The 16,160-nt window shown below is 37.7% G+C and overlaps 1 protein-coding gene across 4 annotated transcripts in view; it reads left to right on the top strand.

The window, feature by feature from the left end:
- tnfa (tumor necrosis factor a (TNF superfamily, member 2)) overlaps window positions 1-6,389 on the top strand; it is a 13,433-nt gene extending 7,044 nt beyond the window's left edge. For 2 of the 4 annotated variants that reach the window (XM_025902124.1, XM_025902125.1), the window contains exons 3-6: window positions 1-4,587; window positions 4,712-4,739; window positions 4,856-4,912; window positions 5,372-6,389. The exon at window positions 1-4,587 is cut by the window's left edge. In XM_025902124.1, coding sequence (XP_025757909.1) covers window positions 4,411-4,587; window positions 4,712-4,739; window positions 4,856-4,912; window positions 5,372-5,829 — 720 coding nt within the window. In that variant the 5' untranslated portion in view covers window positions 1-4,410 and the 3' untranslated portion in view covers window positions 5,830-6,389. The remainder of the gene's footprint in view (window positions 4,588-4,711; window positions 4,740-4,855; window positions 4,913-5,371) is intronic. The other 2 variants (XM_013266975.3, XM_013266976.3) reach the window with 1 other exon arrangement.
- The last annotated feature ends 9,771 nt before the right edge of the window (window positions 6,390-16,160 follow it).

The following is a 16,160-nucleotide window of genomic DNA, read 5'->3' on the forward strand; positions in this document are numbered from 1 at the left end:
CAATTTTTAAACAAATTTTTCATCAAAACCTTTCTAGAGGGAAGATTTCCACATCATATTTTTGGTGAGCTCTTTATCTTCTAGAGCTTTTCGAATTCTGTCTTGTAAAGAGGAAGCTGAGTAGTGGGCCATTCTACAGAAAGCACTGTGCATTCCTCTTTTCTCAGGGAATGTATCAAGTCTTTTTTTAGATAAAGGGAGTTTGATTCTTGTGGCAGTTTTAGAAAGGGAAAAAAGCATGACAAGCAGGCTGATGTACTGCAACATGAGGGGAGTTTTTTTTTCACATCCTTTTGATGAACAAAATACCAAATCTCTGTGTGTAAGTGGGCTGTAAACCACATGAGGGGCAGTTTCTGAGGAAAGAAAAAAATTTAAATAAAATTTCTGTCTTGTTGTTGCGTATACTCCCCTGCTACTGAAGTTCACCCTCTATGGAAAACCATGTTTAGTCATTTTCGCTGAATGACATATAAAATGATACATGGAAACATAAAAATGTGTTAGAAAGTATCTTTGTTTATTTGAATGCATCTTGACATCTTTGATTCCTCTTCTCCTTTTCAGTGTTTTAGTTGATTGTGTTAGATTTTATCTTGGTATGTGTCTGTGACAATAGACAACAGTCTCCAAACAGTTTGTGGTTTGTGCGTGGTCTTTTATTCCATGACTAGTTTTGTAAACTAAAGTAGCACTGAAAGAGTTTTGTGGAGTTACAGTAAAGGGTTGTACTTTGCCTTCCTGTTAAAGCAGATTTGGAGACATCTTAGTTCTTGTAATAAAGTTGGATATCATTGCTGCTATAAGACAATAAAACTAAATTAAAATGATGAACTGTTTTGAGTATTCTGGATTTGATCTATGTATTTATCTTAACCTTTGATAGTTTAACACATTTGTAGTCCACATAGTGAGCAATAGCTGACAGCGTGTTACTGTGTTTCTTCCATAACTGTTTCATGTGTACTTCAGCCAGTTTTTTGTCCTTTCAGATATTTCTCACAGTAAAAGTAATTTTTATTGTCTGTAATAATAATTAACAACAGCTAGCATCTCATTAGTTAACATTCACCATTTTGGAAACATGCCAAGCCAAATTATCTAGCATAATACAGTGTGAGTAGGATGTGACTACACAGTAGCATCAAATGCTGATAGTAAAACTCCAATATTGCTGTTCAGTCTGTGACCTAATGAAGAACTTCAGCACTAATGGTAGTGTTGATATTTTACTATATTGCATAGTGTGGTCGTTAGATTTACTAAATTTCCTGAAGAAGATTTCATTACTTTTTTATGTGTCTTGGGTCATTATTCATATTACTAATAACTAACAACAAACATTTTTCAGTTGCAAACTCACTCCATTAGGTATGTTTGCTTTAGCCACAACATTAAGACCACCCATCTAATAATATGTAGGTCATTAAGGCCTGTGATATCAAGCACCAAGACATTAGCAGCATATATGACATGAAAGTTCCAAGCTAGGGCCTCCATGGATCAGACTGAATGCTTTATACTCATCACGCTTTCCAATCAAAGCTCTGTGAGCTTGCTTTCCTCTGTCTTTCTGTCATCTCTTCCCCAGACAAACAAATCAAGTATGTGCAAGTGATTTTCATAATATTAAAGAAATTTATCAGACCTCTCCTCCTCCTCCTTTGGTGTTTGATGTGTTTTGAGGTCCTTTCTAAAGAGAGCAAATTTGATTCATATTCAGCAGTGCTAATGTTGTGGCCATCAGTGTAAGAAGTAAACTTTCTGAATCTGATGTGCCGTGCTGTCGCTATGAGTCTTCCTGTGGGCATCGTGGCCACACTCACTTTTTGTTTATGCAAATATATTGGTTTTAGCTGACAAAACTCAACTGTTTGCAACCTCTCTGTCTATCTTACTGGTCACACTTCTTTCCTGTTTCCCATAGCTGTTTCATAGCTAATACAAATATATACATATATGCTAGATATAGAAAAATAGAGCTCATCTTATCTTGAACACCAGTGGTGACATCATTTAACACCTTAAGGTGCTACTCCACCCAAAATATAGCTTGAGCATGAAAGGCTCACTCTAGCGTGAAGATGACTGTTAAAAACTTGCAGCTTAAAGAATAAAGACACACATTCTCCATGATGACTGTGATACAGTCACAAAGCCTCCCTAATAGGCATTGCTATTTTACACAACTGTTGTTTTGTAAGCTCATGTGAAAGGGATATCATATGTTTTTATACATTATCTCTGTAGAGAAGGTTTTTAAGGTTTGTTCTTTTGGTTCTGTGAAACCCTCTGGGTAGCTGTTTTTAAACTATGGGCCAAAGATAAGCCTGAGGCCCAGGAGCTACACCTTAACATGTGTGGTGTTCAAGATCTGGGATTTCCGCCACCAACTATCGTTGGTTACCTTGATGAAACCAAAGACAACTTCAAAATAAAGTGCTATTTTCATTTTCTCTTCAGAAGATGGTTTAAAGTGATTGTGAAGTTGAAATGTCATTATATGTTAGTTTTGAAAGTCAGCATCTAATGTAAATAAATCACTTGTTATTGTTTTTACAATTGGCTGAAATATAGCACCTTTACACTTATGTTGAGCACTCAAAGTTTTCTCCACCCAGTCACATATACCATCATACAGCTTTTTTTTCTGGCTGTTTCTAACATTTACACACTCAGTCACACTCTAGTTGAGGACAACATGGGGATTCAAGATCTTGCCTATGTAGATTAGGAGAGCTAGGGATTGATCACGCAACCTTCCCAGTGGTAGACAACCCGCTCTACCACAGCCGCCCACATTGTTGCAGCAAACGTAGAAGGGTGTTCCTTTTTCCAGGGCATGGTTTGTCAGTGATGATGAAAAGACATATTGCGATGCAGCGTGTTCCTATTTTTGAGTTTTCCCAGGTGAATTTATGACAATCAATTCAGAATAGTAATGAACTCTGGTTATCTGACTAGAGTGCTGACTAAATCTTCAACACATACTCCTGTCTGCTAATAGACATGAAACACCTACACTCATTCTTACTCATTATAGTTACCATATGATCTTTTCATACAAACAAGCCATGGAAAGGATTATGACTGATAGTAATTACAACAACATCTTCTTTGTATATCACATTTAAAACATGCATCCCAAAACTTTGATTCTGTTCATCTGGATGTAGCATTTTCAGTGGGAGAAACATTTCGTCACTCAATGTTTTGTGAGTGACGAAATGGTTCTCCCACGTTTCTCCCACTGAAAACGCTACGTCCAGATGAACAGAATCATCCTTTTGGGACTTACTTCAAGACATTTAAACATGCAGTTACCACTAATTTCACAATTCGAATAGAACCATTTGTCTAAACATATAGTAGACCTATAACTAAACAACGAGCAAGATAAAATGGCACCTGTCCCTCAAAGTGACCCATGTTTAAACAAATGCCTCTCCCTGGGCCTGCTCTTCCTCTTAAAATACAGTTCTTCTTTCAAGCTGTCACAAGTGCTTCACATAGACAAATCACCCCAGTGTTGTCTCTGTACTGTCTTTACGTTACTATGTGACACACCAAAAAACATTTTTCAGATTTTGTGAATATTACGCAAAAAACAAAATCGCAAGCATGAGCTAGATAAAAAGGACAAGGACATTTTTTCACAAACAACATAATGCTAAGTATTATTACGGAAACAGCTCATTTTGATTCTAAAAACCTTTATAAAATTATAAGGGAAGTGACACATGTACTATAAATACAGTGTTGACAATGACATTACTGGCAGTTCATTTTCAGTGGAAAATCAAACACAATAACGTGAAAAACATTTGGCAATAGTGGTCAACATGACTGACGAATAGCTGAAGGTTGCAGACTTTTCTATGACTTAATGCCCCACATTTGAACTGGCTTTCAGTGTGTCTGCCCCACGTAGAAACGAAGACAACACAACAACATATGTGAACACTTCACATCAATAGCTATCATATGCTTTTTAAAAATTTAGAATGGTGGAACTAAGTGATCTGTGGTCTTGCCTGTGTACGCAGGTATACAGCAGGTGAGTGTATGTGCCTGTTTGAAATGATCTATTGAGTTGTGTGGGTGTGCACTGAGGTGCAAAAGGGGATTCCACACAGGTGTCTGTTTTTGTATTTGATGTTGGTATAACTCAGTCATACACATGCCATGTGCAGAGGAGGTGTGGTGTGTAAGATCCTCCCAGGCACTGGGTCTCTATTCCTCATTGAGTCTCCACTCGCTCAAATGTGTGACATCATTGGAGTTTCCACCTCTTTCTTTTAAAACAGCCTCTCACAGATAGCGGCATCAAACAAGAACGGTAGTAGAGGAAGAGGAGGAAAGGCTGCTAAGAAGTGAACTGTATCTGATAGAAGGGACCCACTAAAAACAATGGAAGGTGAATGCATGGTAGTGCTGGATACTACGATCAACAAAGACACAGAGAAACAGGCAACACAGAGAACACAGAGAGAGCCCAGGTCAAAGCTAACCATGGTCCTCCTGGCATTCACACTTTGCCTCGCTGCTACTGCTGCTGCTGCCCTTGTTGTTAACAGGCGTGCTGAGGTGGGTTTTAAAATACTCTCTAAACTACTCAAGAGCACCAGTGACTCTCACAGTGAATGAACTGTTTCACCTAAAACCAACCATTCTGTAACAAGCCTTCTGTATCATGCTCTATTTGAAACAGGCTCCTGGACAAAATGAGGACAATTTTGGTGAGTACCCTTAAGTCTTACAGAAGTAGTGGACCTATTGACGTTTTTTAGCTCAGTAATGTTAGAGAATAGTAGGTGAAAACACTGTATAATTCCTATCCTTTTCTTGTTCCCAGATCTCCATCACACTTTGAGGCAAATATCAAATGTGAGAGCAGCCATTCATTTGCAAGGTAAGGAATGAAACCCAAGTTGAAAAAAAAGTGCAATCTAAAAAAAGTTACCAGGCATATTTTAGACTGACTGTGGAGAATCTTACTACACCTTTCCCAGTATTGTAATCATGAAATCATGAAAAAAAAAAAAAAAAAAAAAATCATGAAATCACACATCTCTGTGAGATTCATGGGACATTTAGTGGATCATAATTGGAGGAAGTTCTTGGTTCAGGAAGCTTACCAGTTTTTCCAGCAAGTTTTAGAACTTCTCCTTGATTTTTTTAAGGGCACATTATGCCTGTTTCCTTTGGATATTTCAGAGATTTAAATGAGTTCTAGATAGACTGAAGAATGTGGATTATAAATCAGAAATAGGCTCATGTCACTACAACAGAATTCATTTGAAATTTCTCTTCAGGAACCCTTGACTCAAATTTACCATTGTGTCCGCCATTTGTCTGTACTATTCAACAGGAGTACACAACTATAGTAGAAAGACCTCAGTGGAATGGCAGAAGGATGTGGACCAGTCCCACTCTCAGGGAGGACTAGAGCTCAATAACAATGAAATTGTGATTCCTCGAGATGGCCTCTACTTTGTTTACAGCCAAGCATCTTTCCGGGTTGACTGCAGCAGCGATGCCGACGATATGTCTTCGCATCCCATGGTCCACCTGAGCCACACTGTCCAACGCTGGTCTCACTCATATGCACCTAAATATGTGACCATTCTTCACTCTATCCGTACAGTCTGCCAAAAGACAACCAGTAGTGATTCAGATGAGGATGGGAACTGGTACTCTGCAGTTTACATGGGGGCTGTGTTCAACTTGTATGCTGGGGACAGACTGAGAACAAAGACAGAGGAGGCAATGCTGGAGAAATTGGAGGATGAGCCAGGGAAGAACTTCTTTGGTGTTTTTGCCTTGTGAGGAGAGGTGTCTGATGAATGTAGGTGAAATGGTGACGTCAGACTCCATTTCTCCACCATGACCTGCTGCCCTTGTGGAATGCAACTATTGAATGTGAGGAAGCCGCAGAGGGTTCACATTGCACTAAAGAGGTGATGGAAAATTTACTTTTACCATCAGCCATACTTGAAATATTTGTATCAGCAAGTCATTTCGTTTTTGTAAGTAAACCAAACCATTGTAACTACAGCAGTCAACCAAAGAGTGCTACCATGTCACTACAGGCTGACAGAATTGAATAACAAAGGGTTTACTTTTTGGGGAATTTATTTATTCAACATATCTTTGTCATATTTATTTTATTTGTTATATTTATTTATTTATTTATTGAAGTATTGAAATGCTTATATATTTATTAATTTTATTGTGTTTTATACTGAATGTCCAACTGTATTTGTGTGGATTTTTATTTATGAAACTATTTATTTCATTTTATGGCAAGTGCAAAAAAATGTCTGCGAATTTATAGTGCCTGTGGTACTCTGAAATATTTGAATAAAAGTCAGCTTATAAAGAAATGATATTTGCAAGAGCTGTGTTTATCATTTTACAAACCAGCGAAAAAAATAAAAAATATCAAACATGCTACAAGGTCAAACTAAACAGAGCAAACAAATGAGCCACAACGGCTAAAGAAAGCCTAAATTATTGCTAGTGTGTGCAATGGGACAATTAATTAACACACGGTAGTAACCACAGAGCACAGTGTTCTGTCCTCTTGTTGTGTACAGCGAAACAGTCGTGGAAGTGGAGAAGTGTAACAGTTACTTCATCGAGATGAACCCAAATTTATCATGCTTGCTAAATACTGAGATATTTGTCTCTATGACACCATTATTGAAATGTATAATATGTTACCTTTCAAATGCATGCACACTAAAAGAATACTTTATAATACTTGCAAATGAAGTAAAATTAAATGTGCAACTTATTTTCATGTAATCACCCTGCCAGTGTCATGCCTCCAGTCAGTGAAATGAAAATGGGGGAATACAGTTTGGTCCATGAATATTTTAAAGAGACACCTTTTTTTTTTTCTTCTCATTTTGGTTCTGTAAAATACTGCAATGAATTTTAAATGAATTTGAATCAACAACAACTCAGATGCAGTTGAAGTGCATACAGCTTTAATTTAGTGGGCTGAACAAAAACATTGCACACAGTATGGATTTCTGTGATCGAGAAACCTCTAGCAAATGACATACTATATATTTAAAGTGAATTTGATTTTTAAAAGGAGCTTGCTTTTAAAATGGAGGCCCACGTTTCATTCTAAATTGTCACTGTCTGCAGGATTTGATACCGTTACACATCTTAGTACTTAGAGAATTCATTTTTACTGGGTCACTCTAAAGAGCTCCAAGTGTGGTCCTGTAATGAATGCCACAAGTCAGTTTGTAAGATATTCCACAATCAACTGTTAGTAGTATTATTCCAAAGTGGAAGAACTACAGGAACTAGGCCACAAAGTGGCGGACCATGTAAAGTTACAGAACTGTGTTGCTGACACAATAAATGTAGTTTCAGACCCCTCAGGTACGGAACCTGGTTTAAAGCCTGATTCCAGGATGGGGTGTCTGCTAATGTTTCAGATATAGCTGTTAATGTCTAAAAGCTGATATTAGAAAGTTTATATGTTACTTATGGTAATGTAATCTCTCAGAAAAACTTGATATGGTTTGGTTTTTTGATTGAAAAAAGCCATTCTAGAATTAAATAGCATTTTAATTCCAACACTTTTGAAAAATATAGTCGGTGCATTTTGAACCCTACAAAACTTTAGACAATATGTTAAACCCTTCTGAGCTAAATTACTTTAATTAAAAATACATGGTAACATGTGTTACGAAATCAGTTTCACCCCGGTTCTTTTTATTCCTCGGGCATCCAGAGACGGCACCGGAACTCAGTAGTTATTTCACAAAACCTTTATTCATCTTCATTTAAGCATGCATCTTCTAGAAGGGAAGACGTGCAAGGCCGGTGTCCCTCTGCAATATCTTCACTCCTTTGTTTGTTACAGTCAGCTTTAGGGATGGGTATCGTTTAGGTTTTATCCGATACTGGTGCCAAACCAGTACTTTTGAAATGGTGCCGGTGCTTAAACGGTGCTCAAACCGGTGCTTAAAGAATGGAGAACACAAAATTGGTCCAAAAACCTCTCATGTTCAGCTGTTTTTTTTGTAACAAGATAACAATGTTAGCCTTTTCTGTAGCTATAGGGCATATATGGTCTCACTCTTGGCTGGAAGCAGTGCTTAAACAATGGAAAAAACACAAACTTTGTCCAAAAACCTCTCATGTTTAGCTGTTTTCCACTTTTTCTTTGGTCATTTTAGCCTTTTTGGCCAGGGTGAAGGGAGTATCTGCCATCAAACAAGAAGACAGCCGCATGTAACTACGACGGTGTTTGCTAGTTCACCTTACATGCATTAATATAATAATGTGGTTAACGTACTCAACGTTAATTACACACTCTGCATCCACTGGTCCATTGGCCTTTTGTTGTCTTACATTTACATTTACAGATAAGGATGTGGAGAGTCTCCTGCAAACTTACTTCTAAGTTATAGCAATTATGAACTTTTATTAAAGGTACAAGCATCAGCCTCAGCAACCCCCAACTGTAGCTTCCTGTCTCCTTTTATGACAGGCAAACCCCCAGTGTCAATAAATTCCTTTCCCTCTAAACAATTACACACACTCTCAGGCCTACAGCTAAGCCAAACTAAAACACAGACCAATCCTTCCTTATTCCTGTGATCTAAACAAATTTAACACATCATGTTATAATAATTATTTTCTTGTACTCACACATGTAATTGAATACAGGGCTGCATGGTTACATGACTTGCGTAACATTTGACTGTAGATCAAGATATAATAACAGGGTTGCAAATCTATTACAAATTTAAGATGTTTTAGCTGATTTACTTGTGAAATATTGGGCAAACTCTGATATCTAGAAATAATACTGGAATAAGTAATAAGGTTGTATTAGATAGAGTAGGGGTTGGCAAACTATACCATAAAAGAAGGAATTTTTCACCAGAACAATCTGTTTGGTTCATTTATTTGAGCAATAAATTATATCCACACAGGGAGTAATTTCAGACATTGTGCCCAAGTAACCCTTCAGTGTATTTACCACCAGGGCATATGTCAATTAATTGTATCCTGTGCTATCATTGGTTTTTCCTTCTGGCACCTGCCTTGAAGCTCAGAAATATTTATCTTGACCTGGCCACTTCAGCGGCTGTTTTTCCCTGGTTTACATGTTCCTACTTTGCTAAATAATTTTTTCATGCCAGGTGGGGATGAAATGACATGAAACCACCACCTTTATATAAGTGCACCTATTTTAATATAAATGTTTTATACTAAAATATTTCAGGTCATTTCACCAATGAGGGCTTTAGGTTGACACATTTTTCGTATGAGTTCATCACCGCTGACATTGGGTAATATTAGCCTGGTTATTACGTAAGATACTATGACTTAGCTCTGTGTTCATATTCATTAACAATGCAATTTTTTTGTATTTGGCACCGAAAGTTTCCAGTAGAGTAATAATTCCTCAACACTTTAACAGAGTGGAAGGGAGAAGGGGAACTCCCTGCTTACGTGGTAATTCCCCTGCTTCCTCCTCCAGCTGCCTACCGAGCTGTACCAAATATCACCAGTGGAAAGTATTTATCTCACAGTAAATAGTTTTTTTTAATTTTGAAGCTTTTTGATTTTGACCAGGTAGCACACTTCCTTTCTGTGCATTTCTTTGTTTCTCTGGAAATAGCTTATATGTGTTTGTCTTATACAGTGCTCCTCCACAGCAATGTGAAAGACTCACTGCTAGTTATCACAAATCTTAGACTGCTGTTCTTGCTGGCACAACCAGTTATTAGGGGACGATTACTTTTTCACACAGGTAGTTTTGGATAACGTTTTATTTTTTAAAAAGCATTTTGTATTTCCCAGGGGGATCTTTGTATAATATTAAAATTTGTTTGATGATCTGAAACAAGTAAGTGTGACAAATATGCAAAACACTAAGAAATCAAGGAGGAGTGTATATGTCAAAACTTTTAGGAATGCCATAAGAAGATGACTCTATACCAGTAACAATGACAATTTGTTTTTTTTGGAAAAGTGACCCTTGCATACTCTGTTTGTTTTGCATGTATTTGTACAAATCTTTGTCTTTTAGCTTTGTAGTTTTACAGCTCTTTGTAATCTGTTTCTGTCTTTTTTGTTTCATTGCCTAACACACTTCAAGAGGTCCCTAAAAACCTTAGAAGGATAATGGCAGAAGAGATGCATTTTTGAGCCAGACTTTGTGAATGTTTTATTTTTTATTTTTTTGTGTTAAATAGATGTGCAAGAATTTTAAGCAAATTTGATTCCTTTTTTCATTATGGGTTATTGTGTGAAAAAAAAAATTGGGTAGGGCAGCACGGTGGCATGATGGTTAGCACTGTTGCCGCACAGCAAGAGGTCCTCAGTTCAATTTCACCATCAGTCTTTCTGTCTGGAGTTTGCATGGGTTCTCCCTGGGTATTTCAGCTTCCTCCCACAGTCCAAAGACATGCAGTGGGGATAGGTTAATTGATCAATCTAAATTGCCCATAGGTGTGAGGTTGTCTATCTCTGTGTGTTAGCGCTGCGACAGACTGATGACCTGTCCAGGGTGTACCCTGCCTCTCGCTCCATGACAGCTGGGATAGGCTCCAGCCCCTCCGCGACCCTGAAAAGGATAAGTGGAAGCGAATGGATGGATGGGGTATTGTGTGTCAAATTTTGAGGGGATAATGAATTTAATCCATTTTGGAATACGGCTGACAACATGTGGAAACTGTGAAAACCTTCTAGATGCTCTGTACAATGAACACAACATTTTGAGAAAAACAGTTAGTTTTATTTTCATTCTTGCAAATGAAATAATCTGCCATATTAAAGGTAACAGCATATAGAAATATAGTTTGAATACTGTACCACATGAAAGACATGTTATATATGCCAAATAATCAATTGTAATTATTTACATAACCAGTATTTACACTCTGTGTGCATATTTTCATATGTATGAACAGCACATCTGCACTGCTTTACAGACTCTACAGTTAATTCACATCAACACACACAAACATACATTACATTAGATATTTACACAGGATCACCGGGAACAAATTTAGCCGAAGCACTGCACAATGTTTGCGTGGTTCACACATCAGTATCTCATACTTTATTTTGTTAGTCTACTTGGGGCAAGGTGTTTGGGACAATTTAGATTACCCGTGCTATTGAAACAAGCTGTGCTACCACAGAAATAAAACATGAGGCTTGAGATCACACTGAATATTTGTCACGTGTAGAATATTCCCATGTATTGGATTCAAAGAAACCGACATGACAACACAATGGAATGCTGGATCCTCAGTCAAATAAAAAGCTGTCACAAGAAGAGGCAGAAGTGAAACTCTTTGCTGAGAGGAAGACAATCAGTTGTGGTTGAAAGCGCTAAGAACAGCTTGTGAGAGGGGAGAATTTCCTTTTGTCTTTCTTTTCGTTTTTGGTCAAATGTCACAATTTTTGGAAATCAACCAAAATAACACACAGAGGGGATGAAACACTGCAGTTAGCTAACGTCTAACATCAAGCCATGTAGATGGTGTTCAGGTTAGGACTTAGCATTAGCGTTAGGATTTTTTTAATTATTTGTTCAAAAATTAATCAAAAAACTCCATGGCAACTTTATCATTATAAAGACACTAAATCTGTGGTATAAATGATGGGTCTGTGCTCAGAAATAAAAACAGTGTGAGGCTATCAAAGAGTCATAATGAGTGGGTAATTTGAGCCTCTAATATGATTGAAGCTTACTCTGTGGCGGCAGTAAGAAAAAAATGATATGGATGTTCTTTTTAAGAGTTTCAGAGGACACTATGTGTGGCCCAAGCAGTGTGCAGCCATGTAAACAACCATAACGTTTCTGTCTTTGTTAACATTTTTTCCTCCACTGCCCCTGCAGCCTGTGGCAGCCCCTTGAACTGTAAAAAAGTGGTGTTCCAGGACTGTATCTTGAGCAATCTAGCACCATGAAGTGCTCAAAGTTTGAGGTGCGCTTCCACGAGTACGGGAGAAATGACCTCATGAAAACTGCTGGATTAACTACATCTGATCTTTACTGTAAACAGACCATACCACAAAGACCAAAGATATATCAAAATACGGTTTGATTTAATAAGAATCAGGACAGTAGTCTGATGGCATAATCCCAATGCCAAACCGAATGAGAAAAATGAAACTGGTTAGCATTATTTACTTCCACTTATTTGCATTGAACACCCTTCTGAGAATCAAGATTTCAGTTTAGTGCTGCAATACTAAACTGAAACATGAATTCACATTTAATTTATTTAATTGTTTTCATGTTATTTTTCTTTTGAGAAACGGGAGGAGAGTGTTATCAAAGTTGTGGTCAGTTTTTGTAATGTTTGTGGGCATGGAAACCTTTCTGACTGAATTAATAATGCCTGACCTGCTTTATATTACAAGAGTGCCCTTTGACCAGTGCTGAAGAAATAGATGGTCTCGTTTCACTAAAGTCGGTAAGCCCCAGTTAAACCATTTATGTTAACATAAAGCTCTGAACCCAATGCACTTATCTCTGTTAGGTATACAGAAATGAAGCATGATTTCAGTTTCTCCCATCAAAATCCCCCCTCCCCCCCTCCACAAAAAAGAAGCAGAAGAGAGAACACAACAAAAACGGAAATAGAGCAGCAGCCCATACAGGGGAAATCTGACAGCCTGGTGGTTTTCTTGTTCTGAATAAGTTTGTTTATAGCTGTGGAGGAAGTGTGTGAACTGTTGGTGAAACTTGAGTTGTAAAAGGAAATGATATGATTAACCTCTTTTGAGGGTGATTCAGTAGAGAGTAAAGTAAAATATCATCATGCATCTTTTAGCTCAGAAACAAATCCTGTTTTATATTAATGTCGATGATACCCACATCTAGATCTCTTTCTGACTGGTGCACATTATTGCACAAATACATGAGCGATGTGCCTTAAAATAAAGTCCAGATAAAGGTGCAGCCCTAATTAAATGGCACAAACTGTTTATTGTATATCATTACCTTAAAAATAATGTCAGTGACTACAAGTTAAATAAAATGAGTGATTTGACTGAAACAGAGTGTACCTTCTGTTTTGTTGATCTGAGAAGCAAAACTGCTATAGTTTAAATTTAAATTTATACCTACATGCAATTAGGATTTTAAGTTTTGGTATTCTAAATGATTAATTTCAACAATTCAGAAGTCTGTATCCAAGCAATTAAAAAAATAAATAAAACAAACTCTTGTGTTAATGTATAAACCCTCCTGTGAGGAGGCTCCCAGGGTCTGTACACTCTTCACATTCTACATCAGGGCACCTCCACTCCATCCACTACAGTCACCTTCACTACTAAACAAATCAGGAACCAGCTGATGAGACTCCAGAGGTCATACTTTAAGCCTCAGACAAAGATGTCATATTTCCATGGCACTAAGAACTAAAGACCCATGGTGCTCGTTGTGAACATCACACATCATGAAGATGCTGGAGAGACTTATTCTACACCATCTATGGCCCATGCTTAGCCCACTCATAGTCCTCTCCATTTTACCTAGTCAGTGAGCATGGTGAGATAAATGAAAGCCAGATGCTTCTCCTTCAGCACCATCAGACCAGCCCTACTGTTTGATAAACTGACAGCAATCTAGGTAGTTATGCCTCCTTAGTCACCTGGATTACCAACTATCTGACTGTCAGACCACACTATGTGTGCCTGCAGTATTGTTTGTTGGACAGTATGGTCAGGAGCACAGATGCTCTGCAGGGGACTGTCCTGTCTCTTTTCTCTTCACTGTGTACATTATGGACTTCAGAAACCTGCCACCTCCATTAGTTTTATGACGATTCTGCAGTAGTGGGATGTATCAGAGAGGGTGATGAGGATAAGTATATTCTGATTCTGAGCAAAGTCTAATCTTGACATAATGATTCCTGGTGGTTATGTGGGGATTTTGCACTTTGAGAGACATATGGATGCTAACCATGGGGAGATTCCCATGATGCATTGAGTATTTCCTTTTCAGTCACCTTTCTCACTCAACATATGTTAATAGACATATCTGCATTGAATCACACTTCCACAGCATGTCGTCTTCCTTCTCTCACCCCAACCGGTCGCAGCAGATGGCCCCGCCCCTCCCTGGGTTTCTCCTTCCCACTGTCACCAAAGTGCTTGCTCATAGGGGGTCATGTGATTGTTGGGTTTTTTATCTGTATGTATTATTGCAGGGTCTAACTTACAATATAAAGTGCCTTGATTTGGCGCTATACAAATAAAATTGAATTGAACTGAATTGAATACCCTGCAGCGAACTCTACTTTGAGCTTCAAAAACAAGGTGACAGGAACTGTTCATTAGAGTTGTCTGAAATACACTGCTGGCCATATAGTCAACAGGTTTACCATTTTTAATTGAAAGCTGGTCTGGTATTACATGTAGCTCCTGGAATCAATCAGCCTTTTCACAAGTGAAACACACAGAAAAATCTGTGTGTGATGATTAGATTAAAGAAAAATATTAGTTATATTGCAATTGTGTTATTTAATTCCATTTGGTTGTTACATGTAGTCTGCTGTCCATAATTTCATTACTTTTTACTGATTTACATGCATGTCCCCTAAGCGCCACTCCCAGTAAACATCAACACATAGGGTCTGTCAGTGACAGCAAGCACATAATGGAATGGTACAGGATAATACTTAACTTAACTTTTTGATCCCTTGTGGTAGATTAAGGGCTGCATTTATTATAATTAACCATTCTTTACTTAATATATCATACTGTTCATGGTAATACCGGTATAATGTTAGGCAATGATAAGAAAATGAAATATCGTGATAGAATATGGGTAAAACGCACATGCGCAGTGCCTTTGTTTTCACACGCACATGGCAAAAAAAGCATGGCGGTGATGGAGAATGAGAAGGGTGAAAGCGGATTGTTGAATGAAACAGAAGAACCAGAATTGGTTTGTAAAAATTGTGCAACTTCAGTGGTGTGCAACTGGTTTGGCTTTCGTCCATCAGATACACACCAAAGCACAATTTTTGGCAGAGCATGCAAGCTGGCTGTCGTTATTACTGAACCGAAGTGCTACACGGCGCTCAAAAATCTGTCAAAAAATGTTTTAGTACGACTTTTGTAAGCTATGAAGCCGCACCGCTTGATGGATTGTTGGAGCATTTGGCTACCGTAGGCAGGAGCCTCGCGGAGTAATACATACTGTGCTGCATTGTGTATGTATAACCTCTTTTTAAGTTTTGTGGATATTATATATGGTTATGGTCAGGATATGTCGGCCAATTTCCACTGGAAATGCCTTTTGGTTGAACTGTCAGCAAGAAATTTGCATTTGCACTGTTAAATTTTTATATATCTTTAATGCACATAAAAAACAGCTGCTAGTTTAAGTGAAAATACATTGATGGGGGAGTTTTTTTTGCACTAATAAAGTTGTGGAGTTGTAAAGTATTTTGTCTCGTGTCAATTATATCGTCAGTTATATCGTTATCGCAAATTTTCAAATATACATCGTGATAAATATTTTTGGCCATATTGCCCTGACCTAGCTGACATATTACCTTCACGCTTGCAGTTAGAATTCAACACCAATTGTACATTTCTCTAAAGAGAAAAACGGGATACTGGTAGAACTATTAGAAAATGTTCACAAAAGAACAAGAGAAATGTTATAATGTTTTTTCAATTCATATGTTTAGCTGACACCCATACTGTGCTAAGATGTACCACATGTGCTGCTGTAAACTTACCAGTGGAACAGTAAAACACAACAGAAATCATGACATTAGCACCCCCAAGTGTATTGGACAGTGTAATTACATCCTAAAAGAAATATATGCTCACGACATAAATAAGCAGCAACAATACTGAGCAACTAGAAAAAAAGGTCTAAAAACTGATTTAAAAATTGGTAATGTTGTATTTTACAGCCTTAAACATAAGATCTGCAAATGTAATTCCTACAGCAAATTAAGGTTAAATAAAACATTTTAAGATCTAATCTTGTTTGAATCTAATTTTAAACTCTTCAAGACATTTTACTGAGAAATGAGAAACCCGGATTGTAGAAGTCCAATGATAGCACTGCCCTTGACAGTGAGGGGTTTAGCATGAACACACCCAACTATGGATTCTCTCTAAACAGCGACCAGGAA

The sequence above is a fragment of the Oreochromis niloticus genome, linkage group LG22 (genome assembly GCF_001858045.2).
Source record: "Oreochromis niloticus isolate F11D_XX linkage group LG22, O_niloticus_UMD_NMBU, whole genome shotgun sequence".
NCBI lineage: Eukaryota > Metazoa > Chordata > Actinopteri > Cichliformes > Cichlidae > Oreochromis > Oreochromis niloticus.